Genomic DNA, 16295 nt, shown 5'->3' with positions numbered 1-16295 from the left:
TAAAAACTTCATCTACCAGCTTGTTCTCTCATTGTTCTCTTTCTCAAACACCCCCTCCCCCCATGTTCTGTCATCGCTCCCTCCAGAAGTAGTGTGTTAACATTTATTTACCTCCAGTGAGAGAGGGTAAAGATGCCCTCGAGACATATGTTCAGACATGATACAGTTTTTCCACAAAGAAGTTCCATTACCTAATTAAAATTCTTCAAACCACATCCACTCCCCTTCTCTCAGGGAAAACTCTAGAATGTATGGTTGTACGAATTTCGTTTCATTTTAAAAGGGTTAACTGCTGGACACAGGATGTCTCCTACTTCACTGAACTGTCTACTGTCAGGGTAATGTACATTATACTGCAGTGTAGTATACAATACAATCAATCATTCAACACTGAACACCAGTCCATGGTGTCAGGATTAATCCCTCTGCAATAACCCTGCATCCACCTTTCAGTCAATTATAGATTTGATAGGGTTAAACACGTCATTCAAACATGTAAATATGAGTGAGTGACAGCAACAAAAAGCTGGAGTCTAAATCCTTGTATGTGTTTACACTTACATGGCCGTTAAAGATGATTCTGGATCTGATTCTGGATCACCGTTGCATTCTGTAAACTCCCACTGGATGTTTATCCCAACTTTTCTGAGTTCATTAGAAAGAGAAAGGTGCTGTAGCTGAGTGGTTGTCACACATGATGTCATTAGATTTGTGTGTGTGTGTGTGTGTGTGTATGTAAAGTACTTCAAATTTGCATTCCTTTTAAAACAGCTCTGTATTTATGATACAAACAACTGTGAACCTTCAACAAGTGGATGGGGCCTTTGTCTCTTCTGTTTGGATCATATTTAAGTAAGAATCCTCTCTGTTTTCTGATCTGCTCCTGTTTGAATTTGCTGTTTGCTGTTAACTCAACACTTCCTCCATGTGTACCTGTTGTCTTCAGTGCGATGTCCATTTCCACAGCACTAATTCATCAGGAAAAACACTCTGCTCCTCTCACTTTCTCTTTTTTAACACAAGTGCTGTTTTCATTCAACAATTATTTCCAATTGCTTTTATTTTGCTGTTATTTTGAAAATGCAACACTTCCTGCACAGATTTTTTACAGTAAATGCCATTCAGTGGCTCAAAGGGCATTATGTGAACACGCACAGAGAAGCCGCCACAGAGTGTCTGCTTAGAGAGCCATGGAGGGCCTACACGCTCTCGCAGGTAAACCCTGCTCTCCAAGTTGATTTCTGCTCGCTCGAACGAAACTGACATTTTGCGGGCGGAAACCAAGGGAGGCACTGGCCCTCCTATTGGTCACTTTCAAAGCGGTCTCACCCACAGAACTCCTTAGTTTACCTTGATTGACAGCTATCATTCAGGACGCCCGGAGGTGTACCGGCCGTCTGCAGTCTGTCTTTATAAACGATGTAGCACAAGACATCACCGTAAATAAAGGAATGTGCAGAGTTTACCTGCGAGGGCGTGTAGGCCCTCCAGCGCTCACAAAGCAGACCCTGGTGGGCGCGTGGTGGCTGCTCTGTGCACATGCTGCTTACATGGATACATGGTTAAACCTCATCTGCTCTTACCAGTGTATCTCCGTGTGTACTTCGTCCACAGCAATCCCACCAATATGTCCCAAAACATCACGTCATGTAATCTGAGTAGTGTTGTAAAGCTGTAGTGCTGTAGAGCTGTGGTGCTGTAGAGTTGTAGAGTTGTAGAGTTGTAGTGTTGTAGAGTTTTGCATGTAAAAATAGTAACTGAAGATATCAACTAGTCAGGTAATGAACATCACAGGTAATCAAATCTGCCCAATTTAACCGTAAACTGTTAAAGGAGAATTCCGACCAATTTTTACGTTAATCTTGATCGCTATATATATGCGTGTACTTTCGTTTGAAAAAAACCCGACCTGAATCGGTGCAGGCTACATGGAGTAGCTGCAGCTACGTGTACGAGCTTCCACTGAGCTAAAACGGCAGGTGTTGGGGCAAGTTTTAGAGTGCCTTTGTGCCTCTTAACAGACACAAAATGCAATTAAAATGTCTGTGCAACATGAACAGGGCCCTTGCGGGACAACATGATGCATTTTCAACTCAGACATTGTTTAAATTCACCTACCCTGTCTCGATTCTGCTGGTAGCTAGCTCACTCTGTTAGCTGCTAGCTGTTCGCTGTTAGCTGCTAGCTGTCGTCCGTGATAAGTGTGTTCAGCCAAAATATCACGCAGCAGTTCCGTGTGTATTTGTAGCTCATCCATTTTGTGTGTGATCGATCTAGTGTTGGTGAGTAGGAGGCTTGGCAGTTCTTTCTCATATTATATATGAGTTCTGTAACCTTCTAACGTATGTAATTACACTGACCTATTGGTAAAAAATAAGTTGATTAAATATAATTTTGAAATGTTACAGTGTGAGATGTGCTGTGTTTTGATCCTCTGCATCACACGTGCCAAACCAGACATTCCGATGGACTCCCCCTTTTGTCTTGTTTTCCACCGACCGCTTCGTTGTGTGCGTCCAGCCACAGAGCATCCCGAAGTAGCTCCCTCTGGTTTGGATAATCTGTCAGCACAGTTTATGTTCCCACTGTTAAGATAAGTGGCAGTATAGTGTAAATACTGTGTGTGCCATGTCTCTCCCAGCCAAGCCTTCAGCTCTCAGTGTGTTCTCCCTGCAGCCAGTCTGCTGTGTATTCCCTGTGACAGTGTAAACAGAGCTCTGCACCTAGTCTATATCGACAACGTTTCATTTCCGGGATTGTTCAGGTGCCGCCGTGAATTTGGCCGGATGTCTCTCACCTTCCTCTTTCTTTGTGTTGGTGTTCTAACCTCAGGTGGATTTGTGAGGACTATGGTTAACTGCTCCTCAGATCTCTGCAGGGTAATTCCAGACAGCTAGCTAGACTATCTGTCCAATCTGAGTCTTCTGTTGCACGACTAAAACTACTTTTGAACGTACACATGTTCCACCAAAACAAGTTCAGGCTATTTACTGCACTGTTACTGCACTGAACGAGAGCACGTTTTTCTCCCAGAGACATTCCTCCACAGCGCTGTGGAGGAAGGTCTGGCAATGCGAGCGTACTCTGCAGCAGACAGAGGCTTCAGCAGAGAGCTGTGCACTTAACCACTAACCAGCCTTGGAGATGGTGGCAGACTACACCCGCTGTGGCAATAAATAGACTCATAAAAAAGAAGACGGGACCACGGCGGTGTTTTCTGTTTGGTTGCCGTGGCAATGTGGGCATGAGCTGAGGTGGCAGCACCAAAAAAAGAAGCCAAGGCAGAGTTTGTGGTGAAAACCAGTATAGATATCCTCGGTGGTTATATTCACTAAACAGAGACATCAGAGACAGAGAGTTTAGAGTTTAGATTCTCAACCCGAGCCCGAGCCCGAGCCCGACCCGAGCCAGACCGGACCTCGGGTCGTGCTCGGGCCGTTATTTTCCGCCACATCTTCGGGCCGGGCCGGGCCCGTGCCGGACCCTTGATCAAGCAATTTTTTTTTTTTTTATCCATTACCTTATTATCCTATTTGGGTGGGGAGAAAGCTATGCCATATATATATATATATATATATATATATATATATATATATATATAGGCTATATAAAAGTAACAAATGTGTACAAAAGTTAGGCTGCAGTTACAAAATGCAGCACTTCATGCGCGGAGTCTCCTCCTCTCACACGCATCACACCGGGAGCTTGAAGATGTAAAGAAAAAAAGAAAAACAGGAGAATTAACTTTGAGCAAGCGTGGAGGAAAGTCGGAGGTATGGAAGCAGTTTAAACAAGTCGTGGGCAGTGACAACAATATGTTGTTCATCATTGTTTCTTTTTTTTTTTTTACGTTTCTTCATTCAGATCCATTTGCGATCCGTTCCATTCTAAACAAACAGCGCAGTTTACAGCTTCGTCCTTGTTGTATTATTCTAAACAGATTTCAGTAGTTCAAACAACTCTGAATTGTAGTTGAGAACGCCAGTTATAACGGCCCACGTATTAAAAAATTGTCGGGTTTAAATCGGGCTCGGGCTCATAATTACAGTTAATGTGTCGGGCCGGGCTGGGCTCGGACGCAACGTGCTCGGGCTCGGGCAGGTTCGGGCTTGATTTTTTGGGCCGATCTAAGCTCTAAGAGAGTTGAGGCTCTGCTGCAACAGGAAAAACAGACAGACAAGGATGGATGGAGCGAGGTGGAGAGCTGTCCCTCAGACCACCTCCACCAACACTCCTCATCCTATCTCTGGACTGTTCACAGCTTCTGCCAGACACTTTCTTTTTTTAAAGATTATTGTTTGGGCATTGGATAGTTGTAGACAGGAAAGATAGATAGATAGATAGATTTTTATTGATATTGAATTCCAGTGTTGCAGCAGCATAAATATCAGACACACATCACACATACAGAATATACATGAAGTAAAAGGATACAATATACATGAAATAATAATAGGATAGAATATAAGAACAAATATTTTAAAATATCTATAAGTTGGGACTAAAAACTGTACAACTGTTTAAATAGTATTTATAAAGCTGTAGGTAAACAAATCTATTGTGCAAGTTGCAATTAGTGCAGTTATGATATTTATGAGTCTTATCTGTCACTCAGTGAAGAAGTGTTAAATAGTTTGATTGCCTGTGGTAGGAATGATTTCTTGTATCGGTCCGTGCGACATCGAAGCTGTCGGAGCCTCTTAGAGAAGGTGCTCCTCTGTTGGACCAGTGTGGGGGGGTGGAGAGGGTGGTCAGGGTTATCCATGATAGATAACAGTATTTTCAGTGACCTCCTCTTCACCACAGTTTCAAAAGTGTCCTGTTTGCAGCCAGTAACGGAGCCAGCCTTCCTGATCAGTTTGTTCAGTCTGTTTGTGTTGCTGGCTCCGATGCTGCTGCCCCAGCAGATGGCGGAGGAGAATGCTGGCCACAACAGACTGGTAGAACATCTCCACCATTCAGCTGGTAACAACAGACTGGTAGAACATCTCCAACATTCAGCTGGTAACAACAGACTGGTAGAACATCTCCAACATTCAGCTGGTAACAACAGACTGGTAGAACATCTCCACCATTCAGCTGGTAACAACAGACTGGTACAACATCTCCACCATTCAGCTGGTAACAACAGACTGGTAGAACATCTCCAACATTCAGCTGATAACAACAGACTGGTAGAACATCTCCACCATTCAGCTGATAACAACAGACTGGTAGAACATCTCCACCATTCAGCTGGTAACAACAGACTGGTAGAACATCTCCAACATTCAGCTGGTAACAACAGACTGGTAGAACATCTCCAACATTCAGCTGGTAACAACAGACTGGTAGAACATCTCCACCATTCAGCTGGTAACAACAGACTGGTAGAACATCTCCAACATTCAGCTGGTAACTGTAATGTTCTCAGTGACGGAGACGTTGTGCACTTCACACTGCCTTTATTCTTTTCTTGTGAACCACACGTAAAAAAAAACAAAAAGCCACCCTGAGAAGTACGGTGGCTGAGAGTAGACATTAAGAATAAAACTAAAGCCACACTTCTGAACAGCGCCCCCAGCGCTACACCAATACATTACATCTCCCCCTCTTCAGAGAAGGACATACCGCAATTGTAGATAATGGGACAGCATTCTATAATAAGGCTAACATTAGCACAAACCTGAATGAAGCCACCAATTCAAATATTATATTAGCACATAACACACGGAAAGAAAGTGTGTAACTTAACTTGTTGCTACAACTCTCACAGTAGCCTTACTTAGCAGAGTAAGTCACAGAACATGCTCAATTCCTATTAAACTTTATAAAAGAAACAATCACAAATCCAGTCTTTGAGGGGGTTTCACCACTCTTCCTCGTTTGGTGGTGTATGACAAGCCTACAGACTCAAGAGGGGTTGTCCTGTAGTCAAGCAGTGCTAGTTGTTTGTCTTGAGCTTTGTACCACAGTCGTTTGTACTGCTCGCTCGGCCTCTCCATTAGAGTGAGGAGTGTGAGGTGATGATGTGCGGTGGGAGATGCCGTAGCTCTCACAAAAGCTTTTGAACTCCTCAGCTGCGTACTGTGGGCCGTTGTCCGTTCTCAATACAGCGGGAATGCCATGTCTGCAAAACTGAGCTTTCAGTGATTCAATGACAGTGCGACTACGCTGGTCTGTAAGTACATCTACTTCAATGAACTTTGAGTAGTAGTCCACAAGCACTACATAATGTTTCCCGTCCCACTCAAAAATGTCAGATGCCACCTGCTCAAAAGGCAGTTCTGGAGTTACTGTTGGTAGTAGTGGCAGTCTCGGCAGTCTGTTTTGGAACTCTGCACATTTACTACAGTTTCTCACCATGTCCTCTACTTCAGCACTCATGCCTGGCCAGTAAAGCACTTCACGTGCTCTCTGTTTGCTTTTCACTATCCCCAGGTGGGACTGATGTATGAGCTCCAGCATGCGGTGTCTCATGGTGGGCGGCACCACTATGCGCAGTCCTTTGTACACCACTCCATCACATACTGTGAACTGGCTCCTTGAATCCCAGTATGGCTGAACAGCAACAGGAACGTCTCTCCTATGTTCTGGCCATCCCTGCTGGATTATGTGCTGTAGGAGGTTCAGCTCTTTCTTTGTGCAGTCTTGCAGCTCACTGTACTTTTCATCACTTACTGCTACATAGTTTAGCATAGAAACACACTCTAAGCTGTCCAGCTCTGGCGTGTTGCATTTCAGCTGAGCCCTTGAGAGAGTGTCAGGCAGCTCCATATCCTTTCCTCTCCTGTACTTGACATCTAAATCATACCATTGAAGGCGCAAGCGCATCCGCTGTATGCGCATGGGGGTTGAGAGCAGCGTTTTTTTGAAGATGTCCTCGAGTGGTTTGTGGTCATTAAAGACAGTAACCTGCTTGCCAAATATGTAATGATGAAACTTTGTGCATGCATGAACAATAGAGAGCATTTCTTTCTCTATTTGAGCGTAGCGAGTTTCGGCGTCCGTCAGCGATCTGGAGGAAAAAGCGACAGGACGGTCGTCCTGCAGGAGCACAGCTCCCAATCCGCTGCTGCTTGCATCACAAAATATCACTACAGGCTCAGCTGGATCATAGTACTTTAGAACTGGAGGATGAGAGCACAAGTCTTTTAGCCTGCCAAAGGCTTTTTCCTGAGCTGGCTGCCATGAGAACTCCACGTTGCTTTTAATAAGCTGACGAAGGGGCGCGTCTTCCTCACTGAGGTTAGGAATGAACTTTGACAGATATGTGACAAACCCCAGGAAGCGGCGGACTCCTTCCTTGTCGGTGGGTGGAGCCATGCACCTGACTGCTTCAACCTTAGCCGGGTCTGGCTTAAGACCATCTGCTGTCAATAAGTGTCCCACATACGGCACCTCGCTCTGTCGAATGTGGCACTTCTTGAAGTTGAGCCTCAGGTTGTAGCTTGTGGCTCTCTCAATGACTTTGCGCAGAATTACATCATGTGTTTTCACATCGGGTGCAGCAATTAGAATGTCATCCATGATGGCCGTGGCACCTGATATTCCTTCCAGCATGCCATCCATGATGCGTTGGAAAATCTCAGGGGCACATTTAACTCCAAATGGTAGCCTCAGCCACCTGAATCTGCCAACTGGTGTGTTAAACGTGGTGAGAAGCGATGAGTCATCATCTAGTTCTATCTGGAGAAACCCAGATTTGGCATCCAGAACAGAAAATACCTTTGCGCCTGGCATGGAGGATACAACCTCCTCAACTGTGTGCATGGGGTAGTGCTCTCTTTTGATTACCTTATTTAGGTCGCTGGGATCTATGCAAATCCTTACGCTCCCTCCACGTGTGACAGCGACCATGGAGCTGACCCATTCAGTGGGCTTTTCCACTTTGGCGATGTAGCCGTTTCCTTCCATTTCCTTTAGTTTCTCTATTATCTTTTCCTTTAGCGCCGCTGGTTGCCTGCGCACAGCATGCACAACACCTTTAGCATTTGGCTCTATTTTTATGGTGTATTTTCCTGGCAGCGTCCCTGTAGTACGTACCAGTTCCGGAAAATCACTTAGACCTTCTGGGACCGTCTCTGCGGGCGTGTTGTCCTTAGTCAGATCGCTTTTGTGGGTTTCAGCAGCCTTTTTCAGGGAGTCAAGCCTGACTATCAGACCTAAGGCTTCTGCTGTGGTTCCACTGAGCACACTTTCTTGTGTAATGTTCACAATCTCAAATTCAGCAGCAGTCTTATGGGTTTTATAGTGAACTGTTAAATCCACTGCAGCAACAGGTCTAAGCTGGTGGTTGGAGTAGGTGCGAAGCACTGTTTTGGAGCATTTTAGCTCACCCTTGTGGAAAAGTCTCTGATAACTGTCCAGCGTCAATGTGTTGCATTTCGCACCTGTGTCTATCCTGAATGTTACTGGCTGTGACAGTATAGTGACACACGCTGTCCACTTGTCATCCATTGACGAGACTGGAGAAACAACTTGGTTGATATTAATGCTCAGAATTTCCTCATCCGTCTGTTCACTTGCTGGTGACTCTACACACATTGTATGCACTGCACGCTTACGACACACAGCCATCCAGTGATTGGGCTTGTTACAGTAGGAACATGTTGAGCCTTTAGCAGGACACTTGCCTTTGTTCCACCTGTGATCCGACTGCTTGCCACAGCTCGTGCAGTTAGCCGTAATCTTCTGCTGCGCTAACCTGGGACGATCTGGATAGTGTGTCCTTTTATTGTGGTTGAACTTCTTGGGTTTAGCTGACACTGTAGAAACCTGTGAGCATTCAGCATCATCTCTGACTATTTTCATTTGTTTCTGCGACATCTCATACTGTTGTGGAATCTCCAAGGCTTTGGCTAATGTCAGATCCTCACCTCTGTCCAATAGCCTTTCCTGCACTCTTTTTTCATGCACTCTGGCGATGATGGCGTCAATCAGTATGTCATCCGGTTCAGCATATTCACAGTCCATAAGAAGCAGCTTTAAGTCCTTCACGAAGTGGTCGAAACTCTCACTTGCACCTTGTTTCCTCTGCTTGAAACGGTGACGAGCTATCCTCTTATTTTTTCTCGGTCTGATGTAGCTTTCAAACTTATCCAGTACCTTAATAGGATCTCCTTTCTCACCATCCGCCCATTCCAACGTTTTGTAGACTTCTCTGCCTTGTTCACCTATCCACGTGCTGAGCCAGCCCGCCTTCTGCTTAGCTTCTAGCCCCGACAGCGGTCCATCAAAGACGAATGTGGCGTGACTTCTAAATCTGTCAAACTCTTTATATAAGTCCGTGGCATCCCAGTCAATCCTCGGGTGTTCAAACTGCGGAGTAGCCATAGCTACACGTGTTTAAAAGTCTGTGCTTGACAGAATTCTGACACCATGTAATGTTCTCAGTGACGGAGACGTTGTGCACTTCACACTGCCTTTATTCTTTTCTTGTGAACCACACGTAAAAAAAACCAAAAAGCCACCCTGAGAAGTACGGTGGCTGAGAGTAGACATTAAGAATAAAACTAAAGCCACACTTCTGAACAGCGCCCCCAGCGCTACACCAATACATTACAGTAACAACAGACTGGTACAACATCTCCAACATTCAGCTGGTAACAACAGACTGGTAGAACATCTCCACCATTCAGCTGGTAACAACAGACTGGTAGAACATCTCCAACATTCAGCTGGTAACAGCAGACTGGTAGAACATCTCCAACATTCAGCTGGTAACAACAGACTGGTAGAACATCTCCACCATTCAGCTGGTAACAACAGACTGGTACAACATCTCCACCATTCAGCTGGTAACAACAGACTGGTAGAACATCTCCAACATTCAGCTGCACACGTTGAAGGAGCTCAGCTTCCTCAGAAAATAGAGTCTGCTCATCCCCTTCTTGTAAACAGCAGTGCTGTTAATTTTCCAGTTCAGCCTGTTGTTGATGTTGACACCCAGGTATCTGTACTCCTCAACCATGTCCACATCTCCACCCAGAATGCAAAGGGGCTGCGGAGCCGTTCCCTTCCTCCTGAAGTCAAACACCATCTCTCTGGTCTTATCCACGTTCAGTAGCAGGTGATTCTTACCAGACCACTCCACAAAGTTGTCCACCAGCGCTCTGTACTCTCCCTCCTGTCCATCCCTTATACACCCAACAACTGCAGAGTCATCAGAAAACTTCTGTAGGTGACATGACTCTGAGTTGTACTGGAAGTTGGTGGTGTATAAGGTGAACAGAAAGGGAGACAGCACAGTCCCCTGTGGAGCCCCCGTACCACTCACCACCACATCAGACAGAACACGGTCCAGACGGACAAACTGTGGTCTGTCTGTCAGGTAGCCGCCATCCAGGTGCAAATGAGCTCACTGCAGAAGATAGATGACAGCGTCGTCCACTCCCAGACAAGGCTGGTAGGCAAACTGTAGAGGGTCCAGAGAAGATCTCACCTGTGGCCTCAGGTAGGCCAAGACCAGCCTCTCCAGCACCTTCATCACATGGGATGTGAGAGCCACTGGGCGGTAGTCCTTGAGGCCAGATGGAGTTGACTTCTTGGGGACCGGGACAAGGCAGGACGTCTTCCACAGCAGCGGCACCCTCTGCAGGCTCAGGCTCAGGTTGAAAAGATGCTGGAGAACAACAGACGGAACAGACGGAACAAAGTGCGGAGAGAGAGGGGGAAGACATGCAGCAAAGGGCAACAGGTCGGATTCAAACCCTGGGCCGCTGCTATAAGGACTGAACCTTGGTACATGGGACCAGGTGAGTTACTAGGCGCCCCTGCTGGCCAATTTCTGAATCCTCTCCTCTTGATTTGAGGTATGTGCAGCGGCTGGACAGAGTCATGATCTGTTTGAACCCATTAACAAGTGAAACCAGTGAACATCTCGAAATGTGTTTATTTTTATTTTCTGGAAGCATTTTTCACTCAGAGGTGAAACAACACAGATATAATGGCTGATAGTGGGACTTGCCCACCTCATTAACTTCAACAGAACTGACACCAAAGTCTGGCACCAATGCAAATGACCAATGATGACGAAACAACACCACGTGTCTCACATAATCCGCCTAATTTTTGCAACAACAACAAAGCATTCAAATACTGCTTTAGACATCCATTACCATGGCAAAGGTCGAAGCTTGGAAACATTCGGGTCAGCCCTACATCCAGACTCACGTCTCTGGTTAGGTTCAGGCACAAATGTCACTACAGACATTTTCTGTATTAAATCAGACCACAATCTTTCCCTAACTTTAACCAAGTACTGCCAGTGCCAACCATGAAAAAGTGAAAAAGGCTGAAGTCACTACAAGCAGACATTGTATTTCAAGGTTGAATATTTTGATAGAAAACATATGAAATACTTGTAAGTTAACATTTTACTGACACGTTCTGAATGAAAATGTTTGAAACATGACAGATACGTTAATGAACAGTATTTCATCATGATGTTACACGCAATAGAAAACATCTAGTCGGCATAATGTTTCCCCCAAAATGTATTTGCAGTTGCAAATTAGTTTAATAGAATCATATTTTCTAGGAGACAGGGTTGTTTCCTCATCATATGTTTGTAGTATGAAAATCATTAGCCGACTACTGAAGCTTGTTTCAGTTGTGTAATCCAGATAACATTAAGTATACATACATTTTTTTCACAGTTATACATGTTGACCACTTCATAATACTGCAGTTTAAGTGCATATTGATTTTAAAGGTCTGCATGCCATTAGCTCATGACATTAATTTAACACTGGCAAAAATTAGACTCATGACATAACTCATGCAACTTTCAAAAGGCTACACAATTTATAAAACCCTGCAGCTGCATGGTTTTCAGACTGTTTACTTGTGATATAAAGCACATGTGATTTGCAGTAAATTTACTTAAACATGCAAACCAGATTAACCTTAAACTAGATTTAAGATCCTTATATCATCTTGGCTGCATACGTTGGTACATGTCGGACTGTTCTGTTCTATCTGCTCCTCCATGGCTCACTGTTTGAGCAAATCACTGCACAAAGACTTCTCCTGCTAGAAGGATTCTCGTTGAACTTCATTTCACCAAATAAGGGATCAAAGTAACAACTGTAAATCCCCCCCCAAACCACAGAACTGATGGCACTTAAACCAGCTCTCCATAAACACAGTTTGTAGCCACTAAACTGTCTCTTTGCTCTCTCAGACCTGGGTGCATGGGTAAAAAGACTCTCAGCTGTGACATAAAGGGTTCCAGTCATTACTAGTGTGCTTCAGAAAATATATCATTGTCTCTCTTTAGTTCATAATACGGCAATTAAGTAATACACTTATACAAGGCTGCAATGTACACTATTTGACATTAATTAAATTAAAACATTTTTCTACTTTTCATCCTCACTGCTACAGCACTGCCTCTAACACCCTCCATGTCCTCTGACTCTTCCTATCATCTAGATCACTGCACATTGAGAACGTTTGTCCACTCAGTATGAGTTCATGTTTACTTTATATTTATGAATCACTGACTCTGCCAGGGGACTTTAGAACTCAGAGACAAGAATGTCGAGCTGATTTGTTGTGGCACTCAAATGCATTTTGCAGTATCAGCAGGGTGCAATTTATGAAGAAAGCATCATCATTTTTAATCATCATCAACAAAACAAATTGTTTTAATCCAAACCACCATCTTTTTTTCTAAACTTAACGAGTCGTTTTGGTGCCTAAACTTAACCGTCATCGCCGCATGAGGCTCACTTTTTCTGTCTAAACTCCACTACCACGGCCCCTGAAAGCACCGTCATCTGGCGGTGCCTGTAGCCGGCTCACAGTCACCTGTTGGCGGCTAAACAGCTGCTGCTGGTAGCCGGCATCCCGGAGCTCTGTAGCAGCTAAATACAACCAGCAACTGCTGATCGCATTTTATCGTTCTATGGCACTATAGACTGTTCACTTTAGAGCGTGTTACTATACTTCTATTTTAGGTATATAATATATGGTCTTGTGGGGCATTTTGACGTGTTTCCATTCATTTTCACACTGAATCGCACAACATTCAAGCTAACATTTAACATCTAACACAAAGTTTTGCTAGCCAAAATGGATGGTGCCTGGTGGACCTACATGAATGATTAATACTGCACAAGTGGTAATAGTGCTTATGTGCCAGCTGATAGCCACATATCAAGCTATAATCAGACAACAACTTTAAATTAAATTTTAAAAGTCTGTTGTCTCCTTGTTTGTCCACTTATATCTGTCTTTGTCGACACCCGCCGTGTCTGCAAAGAAAGCAGAAATTACCTAAAACCTGTTTTATGGCAGGTTGCAACTATAAAATGACCTAAAACGTAATCACAATTCAATATATATTTGGGAAATAACGTTTCCATCAGCGTTTAGCGCATTAGATGTTTACCGATTAAGAAAAAAATTATATATATATATATATATATATATATATATTAATTTGCATAAAAACGTGTGGATGAAACATGGCTTGTGTCTCTTTTTCTCTGCGTGTGTCTAAACTTGCCTGGCCAGTGCGTCTTTTTTTTGGGTTTGTGCTGTGTTAAACTGACTCACCCAGACATTGCATGCGTTTGCGTTCTGAAGCCAGGCCTGCTGGCGTTGGTCATCGGGAGGGACGGCCTCCTCGGGTTAACGAGTAGCTCTGGCGTCTCTCCTTGACTTCTCTGCAAGCCCGCTCCTTGGTGTGTTGTAGTTCAGGTCTTAAAAGGTACCCGTCTTGTATATAAATTCTAACATGTATACATTAGATTTAATATTTTAGTTCATAATTAGTGTTTGTTGTCTTTGCTTATTTCACATAAATAAAGATGTAAGAAATCAAGTTTCAGTTTCTTAAATTTTCAGCATCTTATAAAGTAAACAAACAAAAAATCCAAAGCTCAATAAGTTATATTTTTCATTTGCAATGTTGGTGTGAGTTCTTTTTTTTGCTTAGTGCTTTAAGAGCTTGTTCAAATGATCAGGCTACGTTTACACATGGCCGGCTATTTTCATAAACGGACATTTCACTCTCTCAGTTTCATTTAACTTATTTCACTTATTTTCAAAAATAACATTGTGCACAGCTGTCAGTTTTCAGAAAAGTGTTTGTTTACACGAACCTGTGTATATATGCTGTCAAGAGCACGCCAAACCTGTAGGTGGCAGTGTAACGAGAAGCTCAAGCCCACGTTAGCCAATCAGAATCCCCAAAATAGCAACAACAGCAAGAAATCACTTCCTCTTTTCTTTCCTCTTCCTCTCCTCTGCTGCCTAAACCTCCGTTTGTCTCAGTTTACATGCAAACGTGCAAACGAAGATTTCAAAAATCTCCACTCTGGCCGGAGTTTTTAGAAAGAAACGTTTTCAGAGGAGAGTTCTCCGTCTGCTTGTAAACGAAGGGCACAAACGAAGGGAAATGTCTCCGTTTTTTTTTTTAAATAACCATGTACGTGTAAACGGGGTATCAGCCTGGCCTAGCATACTGCAGAATAAACCAATTTAACTGTTTCATGCTGCATACTACTGATGAACGCAGTATGTAGTAGGCAATTTCGAAAACGGCCTTAGTCTTCAATAGTGTTCTATGTGTAGAAACGTGGGTTGCAGCCGTGAGCGTGCAGCGTATGGCTTCCTCAAACAATCTCCATCATGATCTCCTCCACACTTCTGCAAATCTGGCTTGTCAGCGTCACACAAACACGCCCCTCTCATGTCACGTGTCAGCATTTATCCTAACAACTATCCACTCAAAAGACCTCTCGTTACAATAAATAGACAGGTTTATAGACCGTTTTTAGACAATCAAACATGACAGGTCTGCAGCACTGAACGTGGAAAGTATGTCCGGGCCTTTTAATGACATGCAGGTTATGTGAATTGCACACTTTTCAGTAAGAGACAGTGACACAGATGAAACTTGTCTAATTAGCTCCGTGAAAGAAAACAGTGTACCATAATATCTGGTGAAGTTTTATCCTACACTATTGCTATTCATTCCTTTTTCTTCATGATCACAATTGAATGATCTTATTGTTTGGAGAAATGGTACTGATAGTAGCAATTTTATATGTATAACTGCTTTCTGTAACAGTTTTCTCTCCTGTCTGTCGAAGCTGATTATTTTTGATGAAACTGGCCCATGAAGTACAGAGGAGTTCAATATAATGGCATCACCAACCAAACAATAGCTAAGGGCGCTTTCACACCTGCCTCGTTTAGTTCTGTTGAATGGCACTATATTTATTCTTCCCCCTTGGTACGGTTCGTTTGGGCAGGTGAGAACGCAGCAATCCCACTCGGTTGCACCAAAAGCGGACCAAACAAGCGTACTGAGATCTGCTTGATGAGGTATTCTCAGTACGCTTTCAATCCAACTCTGGAGCTGTTCGTTTGTGGTGAGAACATGATCTGACCTCGTACCGCACTAACTGTGTGTACTCCGTAAGTCTGAGCTAAATGTCTCCTGTAGTGAGGTGTGCTTTGTAATTTGCGATGCGGTAGAGCAGCAAACTGTAGCAGCTTGCAGTGTTTCTCTCCCAGAAACAGACCACAGTCACTCACAAAGCAGCTGGTGCTAAAGCTGGAGACAGACACCGGCACAGCAGAGAGAAGTCTCTCTCACAATGTCTAATTATTTAAATGAAATGAGCTGCTTTGACCATGGAGACGTACACAACACAGGACCTTCTTCCTGTATTTACTTTCTTGCTCCCGCCCCAGACACATCTGACCAATAAGAGGAGTGAACGGTCCTGGATTTTTCCAGGTTTGAAACAAAACTGAACCAAGGGGAAACCTCTCCAAGTTTACAAACTCATCAACTGATTCAGACCAAAGCAAACGAACTATAGGTGTGAAAATGCCCTAAGTTCTCTAGATAAGTACAAAATATGAATATAAATATGATCACCTTTAGTTATCTCTCTACATGATGTAAAAAGTAGCCTCCAGAAGATAATAACTCCATAAACAAACCCGCAGCTGTCAGCCAGTGTAATATTCATATGAACTGCACATGAATATAACATATCTTTGTGTTGGTGTCACAGGGCATTTGATAACAGTGGACTCGGCCTTCTTAAAGGAGCAGGAGCAGGCGGTTCTGGTCAGTCCAGTCCTGGAGCAGCAAGACTGGAGCTGTGTGAGGCTGGTGTACCAGATCACTGGACAGGGTTCCCTGCAGCTCCACCTCAGACCCGACGGAGACAACTTTGACTACCGACTGTGGAGTGCCAACAAAGCCTCTGACAGCTGGCTCATTGCTAGTGTGGACCTGCCAAACACCACCATCCCCTACCAGGTAGGAACGGCTGTTTCTCCGC

The 16295-nt window shown here is 43.9% G+C and overlaps 1 protein-coding gene across 1 annotated transcript in view; it reads left to right on the top strand.

Annotated features, from left to right (window-relative positions):
* mamdc2a (MAM domain containing 2a) overlaps positions 1-16295 on the top strand; it is a 40277-nt gene that overhangs the window by 3575 nt on the left and 20407 nt on the right. Inside the window, exon 3 of the mRNA XM_031300460.2 lies at positions 16023-16273. Within this exon, the coding sequence (XP_031156320.2) occupies positions 16023-16273 (251 nt within the window). The remainder of the gene's footprint in view (positions 1-16022; positions 16274-16295) is intronic.

Source organism: Sander lucioperca, chromosome 2 (genome assembly GCF_008315115.2).
Source record: "Sander lucioperca isolate FBNREF2018 chromosome 2, SLUC_FBN_1.2, whole genome shotgun sequence".
Classification (NCBI taxonomy): Eukaryota; Metazoa; Chordata; class Actinopteri; order Perciformes; family Percidae; genus Sander; species Sander lucioperca.
The sequence above is the reverse complement of the archived record's forward strand: the minus strand, read 5'-3'. Positions and strand labels throughout refer to the sequence as shown.